Raw genomic sequence first — 20,857 nt, forward strand, 5'->3', positions numbered from 1 at the left:
GTACTTTTAGAAGGAAAGATGGTTTGGTTCTACATATTCTGCATATAGAAACTTGCAGAAAATCATGAGGGCTGGTGGGAAATTTTTAAATTGTTTCCTTTTTTAATGTATTGCTTGGTTGATGCTACTATATCTAGCTAATATATCTTAAGCCTACTCTGAGATCAGAATTATATTTTGTAGCTAAAAGATCCCTTCCAGCTATAAAATTCTGTTATGAAAATACTTGACTATTTAATGTGTCCAGGATCTAAGTTAATTCCTTGGTACACAGTATCTCATTTAGTCCTCAGCTGAGATTTTAGAGATACTCACTCAGCATCTCAGTCAACACTTCCACAGAGCTGTGAGACACTACTTATTCTTACTTGATGAGCCTTTGAGAAGTTAAGTAATCATCTCAACATTTACAAATTACAAAAAAATCACTGTCAGAAAGAAGCATAACAATGTTAGCTTTAAGAAGTGTGAATGCAAAATCTATGCTCTTAAGCTTAATTTACCCACACTTCTTTCTCTTTGCCTAATAGATGTTTTATTCTGGAATGACTGCAACTAATGCTTTTGTTTAGGACTTAAACTTTCCAGCAAATAGTTTAACCTCGGGGCCACATAGTATGTGACTCCTAAAGAATTCCAGGATGCATTGTGAACCTCTGGCAAAGCATTTCTAAAATGTTATATGTCATCTTAAGTGCCCCCCACACTATTAGAAGTTAAATACCAAATTCACGATCTAAGTGAGCTTTAACATAACCAAAGAGTAGATTTACTTTTCTGAAACATACCTTAACCAAACAAACGATTTCATCCATATTATTTTGATTAGTTGTTTTAAGTTATTGCATTTTCTTTATCCTGTTTTTTTTCTTAACTGGTAAGGTAGATCATTTATCATTACCAGCTTTGGGGTGTTCAAAGTTTAAACGAATCACATCTTGAAGGGTGATTACTAATAATATACTAATATGTGTGAAGTACAATTTAGTTTGCAGCAATTAAAATTGATAAGCTAGAGTGTTTTTATGAATGTTTTCTCCATCCAAAAAACATGAAATTAGAGCTTTACAAACACCATCCATGAAAGAGCTTCTTATACACAGATTTTACCAATCAACCCAATACCTTAAGGCTTATGTTCTTGTAAACTAATCAAGACCTAATGAGATTCTTAAAGAAAAACAACGCATTTATTAATCTGCTGTTTAAAATGTAGTATAATTTTAGCCAAATAGATGTTGGGTTTCATAAGAGTTTATAGTATGTTTTTAAATGATGCTAATTAAGAAGATTGCTGGTCCTAATAAACACTTCCAAATTTGAAAAAAACTTGTTTTTTTAAATCTTGAGAATTTATTTCCTAGGACTCACAATCAATTGGGGAATATCTTACCATGAAATTCTTCAACTCTATGTTGGGCCAATATAGACATCTTTCATTTTATTATTATCCATTCCCATTAATCCATTCAATAAAGATAATCAAGGGCCATACTCATGAGAGGCATCATGATTCTGTGGTTTGGACACAGAGCTACCTGGTAGGATGCTGTAGATCCCAGGGTTGATTCAACAAATCTGTCTTGCTAGACAGGTGCCCAATTTCTCTCCCAGCATTAATAGCATCTCTTCTGAGTCCACTTAATGGGCTTCATTGAAGAGGAAATAACAAAACCCTCTACCCAGATGTTTTCAAAATTAAGAACATATTTTGTAAATATGATGCATTAGGTTAAATAAACAGTCTAATGTTTCATATCAAAGATGTGCTGAGGAAGGGAAACAAGTAATGAGAGAAATCAAAGTGCTAGAGGAAAATTGAAAAGCGAAGGGTTGGGGGTGTGTATGGCAAAGATACGTTTAAAAAAAAAAAAAAAAAAAAAAAAACCTCCAGTAACTGAGAGAGAAGTGTAGACTCATGGAAAGGAAGAATCAGACTTGGATTAAAAAAAAAAAAAAATCACTGGCTGGGCACAGTGGCTCATGCCTGTAATCCCAGCACTTCAGGAGGCCAAGGTGAGCGGATCACCTGAGGTCAGGAGTTCAAGACCAGCCTGGCCAACATGGTGAAACTCTATCTCTACTAAAAATACAAAAAGTTAGCTGTACATGGTGGTGGCCGCCTGTAATTCCAGCTACTCAGGAGGCTGAGACAGGAGAATCACTTGAACCTGGGAGGTAGAGGTTGCAGTGAGCCAAGATCACACCATTATGCTCCAGCCTGGATAACAAGAGTGAAACTCAAAACTCCGTCTCAAAAAAAAAAAAACCCAACATCATCATCTCATGCTAGATTACATTCTCCTAACTCTGGAAATAAATGGAGAAGCCACCTTAGTAAATTTCCATGTTCACAGGGAGAAGTGAAGTCAAAACTTTTGAGGTGTCAGCCTTAGATAAGAAGACTCTGACATTTCCCAAGGGTATACTGGGCCGGCCACCTCCTAGGTGCTTTATGTCATCTCATTTAATTCTTGTGACAACATGTGATTACTTGTATTATCACCTCCATGTATCCCATGAGGACCCTGAAGTATAGAAGATTTAAGTGTCCCAGGGTCACACAGCTAGTAGGTGGTAGAGCTGAAATTTCAGACCCTGGCCTCTAAATCCATAAACCTATAGTTCTTTCAACTGAGCTACCCTGTCCTGGAGCATTTGCAAGGCTAACATTTCTTGAAGTGTCTTAGACATTCACCAAAGAATAATTGGGGGAAAAAATTATTTGCTTATGTTGTTAGACAACATATTTGGAGACTTTCACTCAGTATATTATAGATAATATAAATAGGTATCTGTATCTATATATGTGTGTGTATAGATACTATACACAAATAGGATTCATAGATTATAGGATTTTAGAATTGAGGGACCTGAGATAACTCTAATCCATCACTAAGCTTTCATAGTTGATTGAAGAATCATTTGCTTTATTTGTTCAACAAAGTGCAGCACTTCTTGTAGTCAGTACACTTTTATCAGAGGACATTTTCCCAAGACAGGTGTGTCACAGAGGAAAGAACTTTGGAAGTCAAGAGAACAGAAAGTAGAGTTTCACAACTGTCACTAATCAGCCCTGCAGCAGAGGTTCCTAAGGTATCCCTGAGCCTCTGTTCCCACCTTTATAAAATGGGGATAGTATCAAATGGGGGAACAAATTCAAAAGTTTAGCAAGGTAAGGTAGTCTTAGTGTGTGTTTGTAAAGCAATTCACAGGGAGCTCTAAACATTTCATTATGATACTGAGACAGATATTCTTGTTTAAAGACCGGGTGGAAAGGAGCTAAATTATGAGTCAAATACTGTACTAATAAGTAGTGAAATGGTCAAAACTTCAGAAGGAGGACTGAAAGCATGTGGCATGAATAATTCATAAACTGAATATTTCATCTGCAACAATGAACAACTTGTTTATGGTCAATGCCTTTAACTTTTACAGTCTTTTAAAAGCCATTATATCATTTAACCTCCAGGGCAAATCATTTTATTCCTGTTTTACAGAAAAGGACAGTCAAGTGTGTTAGAGACAACCCTAGGAGCCCCAGCTCATTTCTAACAGATCTGGAACTATTATGACCTAAAGAGTAGCCTGCATTTGTTAAGCACTTAGTCTGCCCCAAGCACTGTACCAATAGTTTTATATGTATCTGGTTCTTCCAACAGCTATGAAGCAGGTATATTATTATCCTTGTTTTATAAATTGGGAAACTGAGGCTTAAAATGCTGATGTAACATATGTAAAGTCTCATGGCTAATGAGCAGCAGAACTCAAAAGGAAGTGGCTCTGACTTAACACCAACCTTCTCTGCCAGGCTGCCACATCTCCTGGCTCTTAGTTTAAGGCTCTTTTCTTAAGGGTAAATAGGTATATATTTTATTTGTTACCAACATAGTTGAATAATCTTGTAATGCTCTCACTGATTAATTGTTTTCAACCAGCATTGAAACAGTGGCTACTTATATGGTAGTGTTTGTTGGAATGATGGCTTCATTCTTATAGATCCTAGAAATCTAATAAGATGAGACTCAGGAAACAAGAATACCATATAATTATTGGGGCTTTTGTCCAACAAGTGGCGGATGTTGGGAATGTTGAATTCCTTTGTGTTGTCTAAAACACTCTAAGCCAAACCAACTCATTTATTCATCAGATAATCTAAGGATGCCCACTGTGTACAAAGGCAATGGCATAATAACTACAAAAACTATAAAGCCCTTATTCTCAAAGTACAAGGTAGAAAGTGTAATGTGCCAGAAGAAACGACAAGATCATGGGGTCATAGGGTTCACAGGAAGAACAGATTGCCTCCAGCTGTGGGAACCAGGAAGAGCTCCCATGCAGAGGAACAACTTGAGCCATTTCCTGGAAGCCAAACCCTTGGTATAATCCAAATTGATCACTTTTCTGAGTTTCTGTTGTTCTTCTACATCTGTGCTTCTTGATTATAACTTAAGTTCTCTAGGTATGTTATGGGTTGGTTAAAGATGCCTCAAAGACAAAAGGCTTCATAATTTTTATTTGCTGGAGTATCTAGCATAGTGTAAGACATGCAGCAGGGGCTCAGTGAAAACTTCATTGGTTAATTTCTGTTTTCTTCTTTTGAGAATAGCAGAATCTCAGGAGGCATATAATCCTATTGCAGATGTGTTGCTAATTGTAATTCTCAGATACAGTTAGGCTTATGTCTGTATTTTTAAATTTTGCCCTTGTCAGGTTTTTTCCCTGATTTTTTTCCTTCTTTTCCCACAGTGGAGTAATCTACATGGATCCTTTAGATTTGTTAAGTGAATGATTTAAGAAGGAATCCTCAGAACCCACACATTGAACCACATCCCTAATGCGTGCTTAACATTGGGAACTTTCTGCTAGCCTAACACACTTTCTCAGCACCCATCCTGTTTTCCCCAGGGAGAGGAAGTGACTCTGAATCCGACTTGCCTCATCGGAAGCTGCCAGATGTGAAGAAGGATGACATGTCTGCACGGCGGACTTCCCATGGTGAGCCGAAATCAGTAGTGCCTTTTAACCAGTACCTCCCGAACAAAAGCAATCAGACGGCCTACGTCCCCGCGCCTCTGAGAAAGAAGAAAGCAGAGCGCGAGGAATACCGCAAGAGCTGGAGTACCGCTACCTCCCCTCTGGGTGGGGAGAGGCCCTTCAGGTAAGGCCTGAGCGCCGCTGCCCTCTTCCTGACTTGGGCATTAGTGGTTTGGGAACTGCAGCTCCTGGAATCAGGTTAAATCACCAATCAGAACTTTGATGGAAGATTACAGATGGAAGTGGGTGGGACAGATCTTTGGAGACAGCTTGTCAGGAGAAAATAGAAACTTCGTGAATGCGCCTAGATCCGTGCCTGGCACACAGTAGGTACTCAGCAACTGCTTGTCTAAATAAGCAGATTTCTGAAACCAATTCTGTTGATAGGACATTGAGAGCAAATCTGTCATCCGTGTCCTTCTGCAGAGACTGCTTGACTCCCAATCCTGTCAGATTAGGCATAGAAAGATTCCTATCTTTATGCCAAAAGATATTTTAAAAATCTAGGCTTAAATTAATCTGATATAAGCTCAAATATGTGATACATGGAATATGGTTCACAATCACATATAGAAATAGTCATAATAAGTGGATTTCTCATCTCTTTAGAGAAACAGTGTTTTCCTTAATCTCTGATTATGCTTTTGTATTTATTTATTTATTTATTCATTTATACAGCAAGTATTTATTGAGCATCTACTATATGATAGGCATTGGGGACCCAATAACAAATAAGGCAGAGTCCCTGCCTTCAAGAATCTTACAATAAAATAAACTTGTCTAATAGTCCATCTGTACTATTATTTTCCATTGAATAAAGATTTTACTACAATTTTTAATTTGCTGAACAAACTAATGAATTTTACGTTTCCAGCAGAAAAGGTTTTTGCCTTTCATTATCAAGTCTGGGATAACTCTCAGTGTTGTGGGTATGATGCATTGTATAAATTAAATGGTTGCCTTGAATTTTCTTCACATTATCACATTATATTGTCTGCTATGACTTCCTTTTCTAAAGGGAAAGTAATGTCAGAATAGCGGGGAGATGACATGGGGTCTGCTCCCAGCCCAGTCTGTTAGTTTGGTAAACCGTATCATCCAACTCACTAGCTTTCCTGAAACGATAGAGGAAGAGGGGAGTGAAGTGGGGTCTGCTGGTGAAGACGACCCAGCTGGCCAAATGAATCCTGGTTGGAAGCCTTCCAATGGTGGGTGTGAATTACCCGACGGCAGTGGTAAGGAGCACCCTTCTTCAGACGGGGCTGTGGTGGCCCCAGCTCCCAAGTCTGAAGAAAAAGATGCTGTTGAGATCCAAAAGCGCAAAAGGCTAGAGCAAGCTGGAATCAAGGTCATGCCAGCAGCACAGCGCTTTGCCAGGTCAGCTCTGGGCTGAAGGCTGGCCTGACTGGCTTTCTGCATGCCTGGGGGTTTGGAATCTGTCTAGAGAGTTGGAGTTTTCATCTTATTTTTCCACTTCCCGCTTTTCCTATTGCATCACTGTTCCCTCCTCTGAGCACATAGACGGTAGTCTTTGCCTTCAGGCATGTCTCTGCTAAGTACCTCCTGGGTATTTTAAATGAATGTGAAGAGTGAGCTCCTCACTGCTGGGTGCAGACCTTGTCTTCGTCATGTATTTGTGGTCAGGCATGTGTGGGCTGCAGGATTTACCTAGCAATAACATTGTATTTTTCTATTGTTTGTGGCTTGTTAATTTTCACGCTACTCCTAAATGGCTCATATCTTACTTTACACATCACTAGAAAAATAGTCTGTTTCTTTGAAATGGGGAACACTCTCTTTAGAGAGTGGCTGCCTTACAAAAATCCACTTACTTTCCTTGTCCCAAGAGAGTACTAAGTAGAATTGGGTTTATTTGACTCCTTAGTTTCTAAAGCATGTTGATTCAAAAACAAAGAATGGAGTAATTACTTCTCTTTAATTTTAACAAAGGTACTAGTATCCAGTCCTGATAGCTTCATATTACATGTGAGATGGAGACCTTCAGCAATCAGAGCCAAGGAAAACTATAGTTCTACACTATTCTGTAATGTTTTGAGAAGCTGGTTAATTTTTCTTATAAAATAACCGCAATGATCCTAACAAATAATAATGCAGCCAAAATGTATTTTACAAATCGACATTCATAATAATTTGACAGTTGAAATTCCTTTGCCACTTGCTGTTTAATTCTTTTTTTTTTTTTTTTTTGAGATAGAGTCTCACTCTGTCACCCAAACTGGAGTGCAGTGGTGCGATCTTGGCTCACTGCAACCTCTGCTTCCAGGTTCAAGCAATTCTCCTGCCTCAGCCTCCCAAGTAGCTGGGATTACAAGCGTGTACCACCACGTCTGGCTAATTCTTGGATTTTTAGTAGAGACGGGGTTTCACCATGTTGGCCAGGCTGGTCTAAGAGGTGGCTGATATACCCATCTTCCAGAAGTGCGAGCTGAGGATCATTGATAGTGACGTGCAAAGCTGGTCACTACCAACCTGGTGACCAGATTCGGATGCTCTGACCACAGCATCACATCTTCCTCTCACACATTTTCTGTTTCTCTGTACAACTCCACATGTGGTTTTTTATGTGGTCCAGGTCTTAATTAAAATATCCAGTGTTGAGTTACATAAATTTAATTCTAGAGTACCTTTGTATTAAAAAAAAAAAAAAAAAAAAACTAAGGATATACTTCCTCCTTGTGTGTGGTATATTACAGATAATCATGCATATTCTAAACATGTATGTGCTTCTGGAATATTCTAACATAAAATTGTGCTTATGTTACAAAAAGCTCTCTGAGTTTATTAAATAATGAAGAGTAATATAATAAAATCTTTTTTAAAAATCCAGATTTTTTAAAGTTTTGATACAGAGACCTTATCAGACACATTTTTTTTCTGCATCCCTTGAGCATCCCATATGCCATGTACCAGAGACCGGACTAGATGCTGAGAAGACAAAAATAATAATAGTGAGGGGAATAATATCTCCTCACTAGGTACCATTTTTCAGACCTCTCCCACTTCTGCCTTTAAGGACATAGTAGTAGGTAATAAGTGATACAGATAAGAATATGAACTTACGTGAAATTTTACTCTTCCTGTCTCTGACACACATTTTTCGTTTATATCACATGTGTAAAGTCTTTAAGCTAGTGTTTACCAAGGATACCATCATCCTTAGAGTATCTAAAATAGCAGGGGGAGAAGAGGGGGAGCTGCGTTAAACTAATTCAGCACACTCAGGAATAATGGTCACGTAGAGAAGAGAAGTGGGGCAAAGACTGGGAAGTCCATACACGTACTGTGCCACTTCAGTAACTGGGACGTTTATTTTATTAAAAACTTTGAACTCTTTTATGACAATTCCCATTCACTGTACAAACATCAAATCATAGTTTAAAAATGTAATTCTAATGAATATATATTATCTTTGTTTATTTCACTTCCATTCACGTTTCCTGTTATCTGGCTTAATTTTAACCTATTTCATTCAAGTTAGCTCTCATATGCAGAAATTTGCAGGTCAGTTAATGTCATTGCCTCAGATCTTCTGACTTAGCATTTAAAATTGGGCTCTGGATAATTATGCATATTCTCAGATAACGTTCCCAATAGCAACACAACACAGCTGCTCCAAACACCCAGAATTCATTTGTTAGGCAGATTTTTCAGCTGCCAGCCAGCTCCCTCATAAAGGTTTTACACATAGCATGCCACCAGCCTGGCATGTCTACGTCTTTGTCACTTACTTTTTTGCATGCCACAAGAGTTGAGAGTCATTCTAAGTTTATCCACATTTGGGATCCTGCTTTTAATGTGGCAGAAAGTAGCTTAACTGGAATGAAGTATCATGAAGAAGAAAAGGACTCTTGGTGTCTGAAAAATAGGAATTTAAATCATTGAAATACACTGATACCTCTCAAGGCATTTTAACCTCAGTGTTCTGTCTTTGACATCCAGATGAATTCTGGCCAGCACGTCTCTGCACCCAACAAGAGGACCACTTGTTGTGGCCCATTTCTCAGCTGGGAAATGTTTGTAGAGATGAATGAGATAATAGAGCCATATCCGAGGGGAGGAGCATATAGATGAACAACAAAGCTTTCTTTTGTAGACTGTTTTTTGTTTGCTTGTTTCCCAAGTATTCTTAAACACCTTGCTAGGCTGGGTGCGGTGGCCCAAACCTGTAATCCCAGCATTTTGGGAGGCTGAGGTGGGCAGATCACTTGAGGTCAGGAGTTCGAGACCAGCCTGGCCAACATAGTGAAACCCTGTCTCTACTAAAAATACAAGAAAATTAGCCAGGCATGGTGGCATTTGCCTGTAATCCCAGCTACTTTGGAGGCTGAGGCAAGAAAATTGCTTGAACCCGGGAGGCAGAGGTTGCAGTGAGCCGAGATCGCATCACTGCACTCCAGCCTGGGCAACAGAGCGAGACTCGTATTATCTTTAAGACAATATACAAACGGGAGCAAAGGCGCATGTTATTTCATTTTCACATGAGGTCAAAAACCTAGAAGTCCCAAGCTTCCTGTCAAACAATATATTAGCAGTATCTTAGCATCAAGAGACGGAAAGTAGGACTTCTTAATAAATGTGTGGAGTTTAATATTTATTAGAGTTTCCACTGAAGGGAAGAAGTATATAAATTACTTTTTCTTCTATTTTATTTTATGGTTGCGCTAACTTAATTATCCCCCAAATATCAGAGTCTGCCAAAGAAGCCAAGATTTCTGTTTTTAAGAGGATAAAATAAGAACCAAGATGCACTTACCCTGAATTAAAATGCCATAGAGATTTGAGTTCTTTTACTTGGTGTTTCCCACTGGAGAAGTAAACTTTTTTTTTAACTGAATTATAGGTTTCATGTGATTGTACTTCTTTTCTAATTGTTTTCATATGTTTCAGCACTCAGTGCTTGCTTTCTGCTAGTCTGTGGATCTTCTCAACCACGTAGTAATTAATTACAGAGGGGAAAACTAGGCGGGGGGCAGGGTGGGGGGTGTAAAAAAACCTCCGAGGAACAATAGACATTTTAGAAATCTTTAGAGGAAGAGCAGATGCAGCTAAGTGCCAGACACGGATTCCTCTACAGTCCTCCTTACCAGATGCCGGTTCACCATGGCTGCTGAACAGATCCTCGGGTATCGGGGACCAGCCAGGCACATAACTTGCACGAACCTTTGTGACTCTGGATGTATTAGGGCGGTGCACAAGTAATTGTGGGTTTGCCATTTTTAAAGGCAAAAACCGCAATTACTTGTGCACCGACCAAACAGCTGCCCTGATTGGAGATGGGGTGAACAGGGAGGTTTCCAGTGTCACCCAGAACATTCCCAGGGGGACTAAGAGGCTTTTTTGGAGAGCAGAGTTTCCTTCATTGGAACACACTAGCTACCAATCTAAGCTGGTTGCTTATGCATTGCCAAGTAAAACTGGGTGAAAGAAAACGCCAGCTCTTCCTTAGTTTAAATCATTATCTCATTCATTTTGAAATATATAAGCCTCAGAAACGTTGAGACAAGAGCTTTTCTTCCCCCTCACCTGCTTTGGACCCATAATCTCTCCTACCAAGATAGCTAGCCTGCCTTTCTTTAGGTAAGGCTGTGCAGGATCGCCAGTTGGAGGCAGGGCTTGGCATTCCTCGTTTCACATTGTGCTGTATTCCTTCCACATGAAACAGTGAGCTGTGCCCCCAAAGCAACTCCTTCTTCCCAAAGCTACTCATCTATGAGTGACTTGGATGAAATAAAAGTGCCAAACCTCCTCATGAATATAAATCCAGACAGCCTGGGCCTGCCTCTTGAGTATACTTCAATTAATTTACCTGAGTTCAGATGGCTTGAATTAGAGACCTTAATATTCTGTTCTGCAAAGTGGGCATCATAATTCCTATTTTGCAGGGCTGTCATGAAAGTTAGTGTATCTGGAATGTTCCAGCTACTAAGAGTTGTAGTTACTGAAAAATAAAGTAAAACAGACCCAAGTTTCACAAAAGACTGCTCTTAAGGTCCTTCAAAGAAAAAAAAAAAAGCACATTATAAAAGTCATTTAAATATTTTGATACCTAGATGCCTGTGAATACAATCCTACATATCTACCTTATACATATTATTTATTATTTCAAGGCCAACAGGGCCAGCTCAAAACTTGTATCATTATGTTTTGCTCTCCATAAATCTGCCTTGAAGCTCTGAACTTAAAAGACTCAAGCAATTAGTGGAAAATCAGTCACTGTGACAATTTTTCAAGTGGGTGGGGAGTGTCTTCAGATAGCCAATGGTATGAAAACTTTCTTCACCCTCTTTTTTTAATCTATTTTTTTAAGTCCACATATCTAAATTGAGATCCTTTGAAATGAGTCTTGCCACACTGGGCATTTAGCCTAAAAATAAACACCCAAGGGAATTTGCAGCCTGGCTGGGTTCACAAGATGCACAAGGGACCAGATTCTCCCTGCTCAAATTGGCATCGCAAATTGGCAGGGCCATTTGCATAAACATGAATATTTTATTCCAAAAAAATCTGCCCAAGCTTGGGGAGGTTGGAGCCCAGGACTGTTTGGTTTGTCCAAAAGTGGAAAGAATGTTGCTCTTGGACTTCAGGGGTTCAAGCAGAAGATCTGCTCCTAAATTAGGGTATGAGAGCTCTGATTGCACTGCTGCATTCCAGCCTGGGTGACAGAACAAGACCCTGTCTCTTGAAAAAAAGAAAAAGAAGAGTTGGGAGGTGGAGAGACAGGAGGATGGAAGAGGGAAGAAAGGGTTGCAGATGGAAAGGTGCAGGGTAAGATAAGCTTCCTGGCAGTGGAGGACCACGGGAATGGAATAGTTTAAGACCATCCTATGAGTGGTCGTAAACTATCCCAGATGTTTCAGGTTAGCTCAGCCCTGAAGAAAGAATTCCTTACATTTTGTAATCTGTTACACATTCTAGGTGTGGTGTCACACAGCTGCATTCATTTGTTTTCCCCCAAATCAGTTTCTTGGTGGCTCAATTTTCTGCCCTGTCAGTCAAAAACAAATTAAGTGTCTACTGGGTACTAATGTGCTAAAGAAAAAAGAACAGTAACAAAAAGCTTCCCATTTTTCCCCAAGTTCGTGCAAAGAATCTGCACTGTCCCTTTCAGAGCCATTTAGGATCCTGCTTTTCTGTTGCTGATGGAAGCCCTGAAAATTAAATGAATTTTTAGTATTGCTAGTGTCTGGCTAAATTCAAGGTTTTAAAACCCACCCTAACTATGCTGCAACTCTGGACTGAAATAATGAACAGATGCCATTTGAACTAACAGTATCGAGAAGACTTTTCACTAACAACACAGTTGTCTGTCTAGAGACGGGGATTTAATTTTTTTTTTGTCTGATCACATGTGGAGTCCCATTTAATTTTCCCCTATCAGTCAAAAACAGTTAAGTGAAGACAAAGAAGCTATTCGTGATATTGTCCTTCGCAAAGAAAACTCTTTCCTGACCCACCAATATGGCAACAATTCAGAGGCAGAAGGTGAAGTTGTGTGTCGACTGCCTGATCTTGAGAAGGATGACTTTGCTGCAAGGAGAGCAAGGATGAACCAAACCAAGCCAATGGTGCCATTAAATCAACTCCTTTATGGCCCTTATCCAAAGAAAGGGGCAGAGAAATCAGATGGCAGCAAACAGCTCTCAAAGGGAATCTCAAAAAAAAGAAGTCTAGAATATAAAAGGTGTGCGTGGTGTGTATGTGTGTGTGTCTATGAAAGAGAGACAGGGAGAGAGGACATAATTAAGTGAAGTCAATTTGTATTGTACCCCTTCCAGTTCCTCTTTCCAGCCCCTCAATTATATGTACTTTGTAATGGGGGTTTATTTTGAAGCGGAACTTTAGGTATTCAATCTCCGCTAAATGCAGATGGCAGACGGTAGAGTGTCCATGTCCAAAATAGGGCTGAATTTGCCAAAGAAACATTGAATTCCAGTGTGTAGATGTGCTGAATCAGGACTCATCACCACATATGGGTGCTGGTGTCATCAGTTGGCATTATTAGCAAAAATAGACATGTACTATTGCCTATCAGAGAACAGCCACCTCTCACAGCTGCTCCAGTCCATTCAAAGGAAGCAGAAAAGTGCTAAAAGCGTTTCTCTCTTATTGGCTCCGTTTAGATGTTGGAAGGAAGAAAAATGAGCCTTGTTCTTTCTTCTCTCACACCAGCAGCATAACCCAGACAAATGATAATGGATATTTCCAATCAAAAACACTTCTCAAACTTATAATATACTTCTATATGTTCTGTCATAGAAATTGTTTTCAGGCCAGTTTCCTTCTGCCAACATTTTCCCCGTCCTCTTAATACATGTTGGAGTGAACTGGGGAAAGGAAAATTATAGTAAGATGGAATTTGACCAGTGATTTTTGTCCTAAGAGGGAGATATGATTTCATTTAGGGTGCCCACTTGCTGAATATCATCCTGCAGAGTTAGTCATTCGTGTATTTTTCCTTATATCAAAATCAGCTAGAGTTAGCATCTACATTATTGAATTGTCATCTTTTTGCCCATCACTTTAGAGTTTTTTAAGCCTGTTGAACTTAGTATATAATTATTTCGGCTGTGCTTTAGACAATTAAAATCGTTCTTTGGGCAGAGTTGTTGAGCTCAGTGGAGTAGTTGATCTTTTTTATTTTTCTCAGGAAGTACCAGATACAAAAACCCATGAGAGATTCCTGGATATAGAACAGGGATTAGATAAGAGAAAATTTGGCATCATTTCTTTACAGGACACATTATAGCTTCAGGAGGCCCTTGGTCTTTGCCATTGCAGTTGGCAGGCCTTGTAACAAACGATTTTTGGAGGGCCTTGTGGGAGGGATCAGTTGTGCAAGTGAAACAAAGACTTTTGGATAACTGACTAACATCAAGGCATATTGATGGCAATCAGCAATTTGAGTCAGGAAAAGGACTAACCTTTGTATCTCCCTTTTTTCCTTTCTCCTCCATGTAATTTTAATTCCTGATATTTCCAGCTACATTTGTCTGTTGTCACCTGACTCTGTGTTTGTGGACACAGTTCTGGGTCTGAAGCAGCCCTTGACCTCTCCAGATAGCATCAAAGAACTTATTTAAAAAAAAAAAAAAAAAAAAAAAAGGTCCCTAGTGCCTCTTTGCTATGCCGTTCCTTGATCTCCTTCCTCAAACTAAGAAAATTCTGTAGCCTTTCTATTTTTGTGGGCTCTGCAAGCATGCCAAATCATCGAGGTAACAAAAGACTACCTCTTGATTTTCCAGCTTGAATGATATATTTTGTGGGAAAATTAATAGGCTCTATTTATGTATTTTTTGAGATTGTTCTATCTCAGGAAGGATATTTAGTTAGAAATAGACTTTTAATGGAATATTTATATATATAAATGCCACAGCTTTGGTTTAAATCACAGTTTTGTCAATATTAGCCAGATAATGTTCACTTCATAGGAGAACAATTGAAAATATCAATTTTAGCATCAATAAAGGTGAACGGTTATTAACACAAGAAACAAGTGGGTATTGACCCTGTCAATCCAGGTAAAGAAGAATACCCTCTGCTTTTCAAGTTTGCCTTAGCCAAACCTGACTAATGCCATGAAGCAGACGGTGAGTTTAAACGTTGAAACTTTATGTTCAGATTTGACTTAGATGTACTTTCTGGCAGCTGTGGGTTTAGGTTTGAGATATTTAATATGTGAACAACGTTCCAGCTATCTCCAAACTAATCCTAGAATTTGGATCATGCAGAGCTCATTACGAACATTTTACTAGTGCAGTAAAAAACATTCCAAGAGGGCTAAGGGATTCAATCAGAAAACCTGAATTCATTACAGTAACTTGAATAGTGTGGGAATTGGGCATCATTACCATCCAACCAAAATCTCATTACCATTAGTAATCTTTCAGCAGGCATGGCTTCTCTTCCTAAACTGTAGTTGAGACTATCATCTGGAAGGGGGGAAGAAACCTCTGTCTCATTCAGAATTATAATAAGGGTGATATAGATGAAAGTCATCACAGCTCCCATTGATTCCATTTTTGAGAAAGGGAAAAGCGTTTCCATCATTTTGTTCTGTCCTCAGCCTGTGAGTTTCCATGCTTGACATTCTCTTTGTCTGCTCCCCTTCCTTGAACTTGATTTTTCCATTGGTGTGGGGGCCTGGATCGAATGGACAGAAACCAGGGCCACACAGAAGAGATGAAGTCGATAGTGACCTGTAAATTGAGGGCTCAGGAAAGTGAACCTGTGGAAGGAGGACTCAGGAAGGTGCCAGATCGTCACAAGGATGACCTGGCCCAGCGGAGAATTCAGGGCAGCCTTGCCCCTCACCGTGAGCCTCCGAGCTTCATTACACTCTCCAACATAACAGAAGCCGACTTGGAGACGTGGGAGAGACTCAAAGTGTCAGGAAAAGCGAGGTGTGTCATGTTTCCCCCTAGCAGTCACGGTATTTCATTTTGAAGGCATGAAATGCTTATCTTTGTGTCTTTTTTTTTTTTTTTTTCTGTCAGGGTCTTGCTCTGTTGCCCAGGCTGGAATACAGTGGCTTGATCACAGCTCACTGTACCCTCGATTCCTGGGCTCAAGCAGTCCTCTCCCTCAGCCTCTTGAGTAGCTGGCACTACAGGCCCATGCCACCATGCCTGGTCAATCTTTTGATTTTTTGTAGAGACAAGGTCTCACTATGCTGATCTTGAACTCCTGGGCTCAAGGGATCCTCCCACCTCAGCTTCTGAAAGTCTTGGGATTACAGGCATGAGCCATGGCACCTGGCCAAAATTTTAATTAATTAATTTTTTTTTTAAATAGAGATGGGGTCTTGCTATGTTGCTCAGGCTGGTCTTGAACACCTAGGGCTCCTAGGGCTTAAGTGATCCTTCCATGTCAGCCTCCCAAAGTGCTGGGATTCCAGGCATGAGCCACCGTGCAGACTCCTTGTATCATTTCTTATTTTGATGGCTTGAAAAAGTGCCTCTCACATCACAGAGCTCCTGGAGCTCAGCATATTCAGCATGAGGTGAATTTATTAATACCAAAAGTTACAAACCACATGGAGAGAAAACATTCTCTTTTTAACCCAGCCACCTTTCCAAGAATGGTTACTTATTTTGATAGACTTGTTTACTGTAAATAATTTAAACTTGACTTTCAAATAATTTTAATTATTCCACAGTACCTAAGATTTTCTTATGCCCTTATTTATGATGTTAGAGATGTTAGAATTGATGTTTTAAAAGCTATGGAAGCTTAAAGACAAGGTAATGATCATTTCTAGGCAAGACAATGATCATTTCTTCATTTGAGTGTTAATGAAAAAGCAGTTCTGCTCTAGCCTTAAAAATATTTTTCATATAGTCTTCCCTCGGTATGTGTGCTTGATTCCAGAATTCCCCTTGGATACCAAAATTCTTAGAGGCTCAAGTCCCTTATATGAAATGATATAGTATTTGCATATAACCTGTGCACATCCTCCCATATACTTTAAATTATCTGTAGATTACTGATAATAGCTACATTAACATAAGCATACCTTATACATGTATACCTAACAGTGCTTTCACATCACTTTATTCATGTGGATTCAATGTAGTACTTAGTGCACGGCAAATTCAAGTTTTGCTTTTTGAAAATTTGTGGAATTTTTTTCTCCCAAATAATTTCCATTGAGGTTGGTTGAATCCTGTCAGTGGGATGCTGAACTCACTGATAGGGAGGGCCAACTACTTCTAGTTGCTTTTTTTTTTCCCCCCCCCAAACATCTTATTGCTTTGTACTTAGACATTTTTAGAACTTATTTCTGGTTTTGACTAGGGATGGAGATGTTCAGCACATCTGTGCTTCTGAGCCTTCCCCAGAAATTAAAGCAGAAACTGCCATTCATGATGACTTTGCCAACCGCAAAGCAAGGGCCTCTAAGAAAGCTTCCAGCCCCAGGCAAAAGTTTGTGCACTTTGGGCCAGTGACGGAGATAGATCAGCAGAAATGGAAGCGGCTTAGCATTGGCAAGGCTGGGCCTAGAGAGGATGAAGAAAAAGTCATCTGTCGTGGCAGCAAGATTCAAACGGGCTCTGTGTCTCCTGTCTCAGCGGCCACTTCCAGCTTAAAGGGGCACCAAATGCTTAATCCACAAAATGACTGCAGGTATTTTTTGCCATACATGTGCAAGGATAGCTGCATGGGAGTCGCTGCCGCTTTTAGAGTTTGCTGAAGTATGTTATACAAACCCCTAGAGATGACATAGTTTTAACAGACTGTGTATAGCAGAGAAGTAAGGTTAGTGGGTCCGCCTGGGGGTGACATGTGTGTGAAGTTAAATGGCAGGCATCCATTTTGATTCTGTTATCACCAGAATCGCTGCCTGGGAATGCCAATAATCTTGGCAAATGACCCTTTTTCCCTCAGCTGCATCCAGTATTATTTTATTAGTTGAAAATACTGAATGAGCTAAATGGAATGTTTTAATGATATCACTAGGGTTTCCTGGGGTTATGTATAACCTTTCTCTTTCCTATCCCTTAGAGAGAGGAAGAAAAAGTTATTAGTATCATGAGTTCACGTTTTGGACATCTAAGTAGACGTATTAAAAAAGTAAAGGTCTCCTTCCTCTCCCACTTTTTAAAATTATATAATAAATCAGAAGTCTTAAAAATCTCCTCTTTGGGAGTTTCTGTAAGTCAAGACTTTCCTTGGATGAATCACCATCCAAATGTGTGAGGGAAGAACACCTTATAGGCCTGTCCCAGTTCTTATCCTCCCTGGAGGCCCCCCAGTTTTGAGTTCCCAAGCCCTCTTTTAGGGGTTTGGTTCTGTGGGCTGGTAGGAAGCACATACAGGACACGTGTAAAACTGGATTGCCCTGGGAACCTCCATTCCCTCTGTGCGGCACGAGCAAAGTGAGGCTCTCCGTAGCAGGAGGAAGTGTTCATAGCATTCTTCTTTATACCTTGCCCTTGAAATCCAAAGGAAATGATGGGTGGCCTATGACCTTTAGAAGGGTTTCTTTGGTTCCAGACTTGGGGTGACACCATAGAAGAGAGAAGGCTATAAACACCCAAAATAAAGAGTTGAGGTTTCAGAGGATGGTGGGGATCTGAGGTGGGGAGAAGGGGGTAGGAAATTAATAAGAAATACATCCTCGAGGCCTTGAATCCTGAGAGGCCCATCATTCAGTCTTGTGGTGACAAAGTCACGCCAGCCTTGTTTGACCTTCATAGGCCCTAGCCAGAGTTCACATTCCATTATCTCAATCTGATTATCTCATCCTTACTAACCAGCCTTACGAATGAGAGCAGCCACATTCTTCTCTTATTAATCTTTCAGTCCCAAGGACTTTCATTGTCTTCTTTTGTAACCCTTGTTCCTCTCCTCTCTTGCCACCAATGCTACTTGATCGTCTGCAGAACAGTGAATTCTGGCCAAGGTGACTATTACAGAAGGGCCTCGTGGCTGGCTCCCGTGCCGGAGTCTCAGGAAGAGTGGGTCTGCGGTCTGGGCGAGTGCTCGAGGGGGATAGAGGAAGGTGAGGAGCAGTTTTTCCTGCCTTCCCGGGAGGTGAAGGAGGACAAGTGGGGTCAGGGCCTCTGTTGTGAATTCTTTCCTAGGAGTGAAACTGTCCTCTCTGGCTTTAGTTACATCCAAACAGCTGCCACAGGATGGCAAAGAAGAAACAGAAAGCACTCCAAGAGATTCTGAGAGACTGTCAAAGGCAGGAAGATCAGAGGAGAGCAGCCAGCCACTGTGAGCATCTTGCCTGCGCTCCGCTCCGTGGTGTGTTGCCCCTGCTGTGTGTGGCTGTCGTGTTCCCAAAAACACAGCTTAAAGTCACAGTCTGCACTTGGCGACTGATAGAGCGTGGAGTAAAGTGAATAAAAGAGTGTGCTCATCCCAAGATCAGAGTTCTGCTTCTGGTGCCCGCTCTGGGTAGAGATTTTAGCCTTTGCATGTGGCTGAGTACTGGCCAAATTTCATTCTCAGGGCTCATGAAAACCAGAAAGGGACCCCTATTCCTGTGTGAGTACCAGCTGCATGACAGAGGGTCGCAGTATTCAAAAGGGAGATTTCCTGCTCAGCTGCTCTGTGTGCTGCTGCCTCCAGGGATGCTGGCTTCTTCTGTCTTGAATTAACGCCAGTGAGTGATGCTACTGAAAATATCTTTAGCAGTAAGTGGCCTTTGACTGGCTGGACTGAATGTTGCCCTAGGGCGTGTCCTCTGGCCTCTGAGTGTGAGGCCTCAGGGACAGAAGAGAAGTTGGAGAAGATGATAGCTCCTGCCTGGGGTGGCAGTGGACTGAAAGGTCAGCGAAAGTTGGATGATTCACGAAAAGACGACATGATGGCCAGGAGAACTGGGATGTCTCTTAGACACACTGGATCCAACCCAAACCAGTTCCTTCCAGTTCCATTTGCAAAGCAACAGGATGCGGAAGAATCTTCCAAGGGTCCACCCATGAAAGATCAGAGGTCAGAAGGTTATTCTGTGCTCTTGTGACTGTTTCTCCAGTCTGAGCTTTCAGTGTGTTCTTAATGCATTATGGCACTTCAGTGCCACTTACCTGCCGTTGCTAGCAGAAACAGAATGATTAAAATTGGCCTCATCTGCCAAGAATTTTTTCCTCTTTTTGCATGTAAGCAGGTGCAATTCAGTGGTGAATTTACCTGTTAAACATTTTTTTCTGACTCTGGTGGACTGAATAAATGGGAAATTATTTTATTTCTTTCTAGCTCATATAGTTGGGTAAAAGGGTTGAACTTCTTTCTGATTTGCTTGATTTCACTGTGATTCCAGGTCCAAAGATGATTAATACATTTATAAAAGTTGTAATTATATTAATTTTTCCACATTAGCCAACACTCATTGCCTTCTGGAGGTAGGATTTCTATTCCATGCTCTGACTTGACTTAGAGTCAACCATGACTTGATGACGAGTAAGGAAATAATTATCCTGGGGTTCCTGTTCCAGTTTAGGATCCTATATGTTAAAGCCTCTCTTGCCATTTCATAAAAGTGATACATTTTTGTTAAATGTGTGGTCAGCCTACCAATGTAGGGCAAAGAAGTGAGGAGAGCTTTGCATAATTTATAAGCTCACCATAAAATAGGAAGCAATGGAGTTCTGCTTCTCCAAGGACCCTGATGGCAGTGGGAGAGAAGGCAAAGTGGGAGGCAAGGAGAACAGTAGGTAATCTCTCCAGATTTTTAAAAAAATCAATACCCTAGCCATCTTGATCATCTGAATTTAATCTATATTTTTCTTTCTTCTGAATAAAACAGTAATGGAGCCTAGCACTGTTTTCAGGGAGCAGAAGTAATATTTGTGTTTTACAACCACAGATTTCTTTATAGCGTTTCCTCTATGTCTGCTCCCTCAAGCTCACCTTGTCCTGGGAATTCACAGGTAGGTTAAAGGAATCTATGTTAGCTCCATTTCACAAATAAGAAGACTGATGTAGAGAAAAGCTACATGAGTGGCTCACACGTGATTCCCGAGCTTGTTAGGGCTGGGGAGACAGAGGAACAGAGTGGTGACGCTGGTCCTCCACAGTTACTCACTTTCCAGATGCCGTGGACTTGACCCTGGATCCGCAGGCTTCTGTAAAGCAAGGTAGAATGGAAGGAAAGAAGGAGGTGAGGCCTAGAGACTGCCTACTGGATATATTTAGGTGCTCTCCTGTTCATTTATTCCTTATACCACCTTCGAGAGGAAGAATTTCCATCTGCGTTTTGCAATTAGGAAACCGAGGTCCATATGTCCACAGCTGGTACCTACAAAGCCAAGATCCAAACTCAGCTCTATTGGAGTGGAAACGCACCATCCCT

General features: G+C 40.5%; 1 protein-coding gene across 21 annotated transcripts in view; it reads left to right on the forward strand.

Annotated features, from left to right (window-relative positions):
* LIMCH1 (LIM and calponin homology domains 1) overlaps positions 1-20,857 on the forward strand; it is a 349,028-nt gene that overhangs the window by 263,170 nt on the left and 65,001 nt on the right. For 19 of the 21 annotated variants that reach the window (XM_025385019.1, XM_025385005.1, XM_025385009.1 and 16 more), the window contains one exon: positions 4,909-5,161. In XM_025385019.1, the coding sequence (XP_025240804.1) occupies positions 4,909-5,161 (253 nt within the window). Of the gene's footprint in view, positions 1-4,908; positions 5,162-6,147; positions 6,415-12,436; positions 12,740-15,215; positions 15,459-16,851; positions 17,182-18,440; positions 18,560-18,668; positions 18,778-19,239; positions 19,501-20,857 lie in introns of all 21 variants that reach the window. The other 2 variants (XM_025385001.1, XM_025385002.1) reach the window with 1 other exon arrangement.

Source organism: Theropithecus gelada, chromosome 5 (assembly GCF_003255815.1).
Source record: "Theropithecus gelada isolate Dixy chromosome 5, Tgel_1.0, whole genome shotgun sequence".
In the NCBI taxonomy this organism is placed as follows: domain Eukaryota; kingdom Metazoa; phylum Chordata; class Mammalia; order Primates; family Cercopithecidae; genus Theropithecus; species Theropithecus gelada.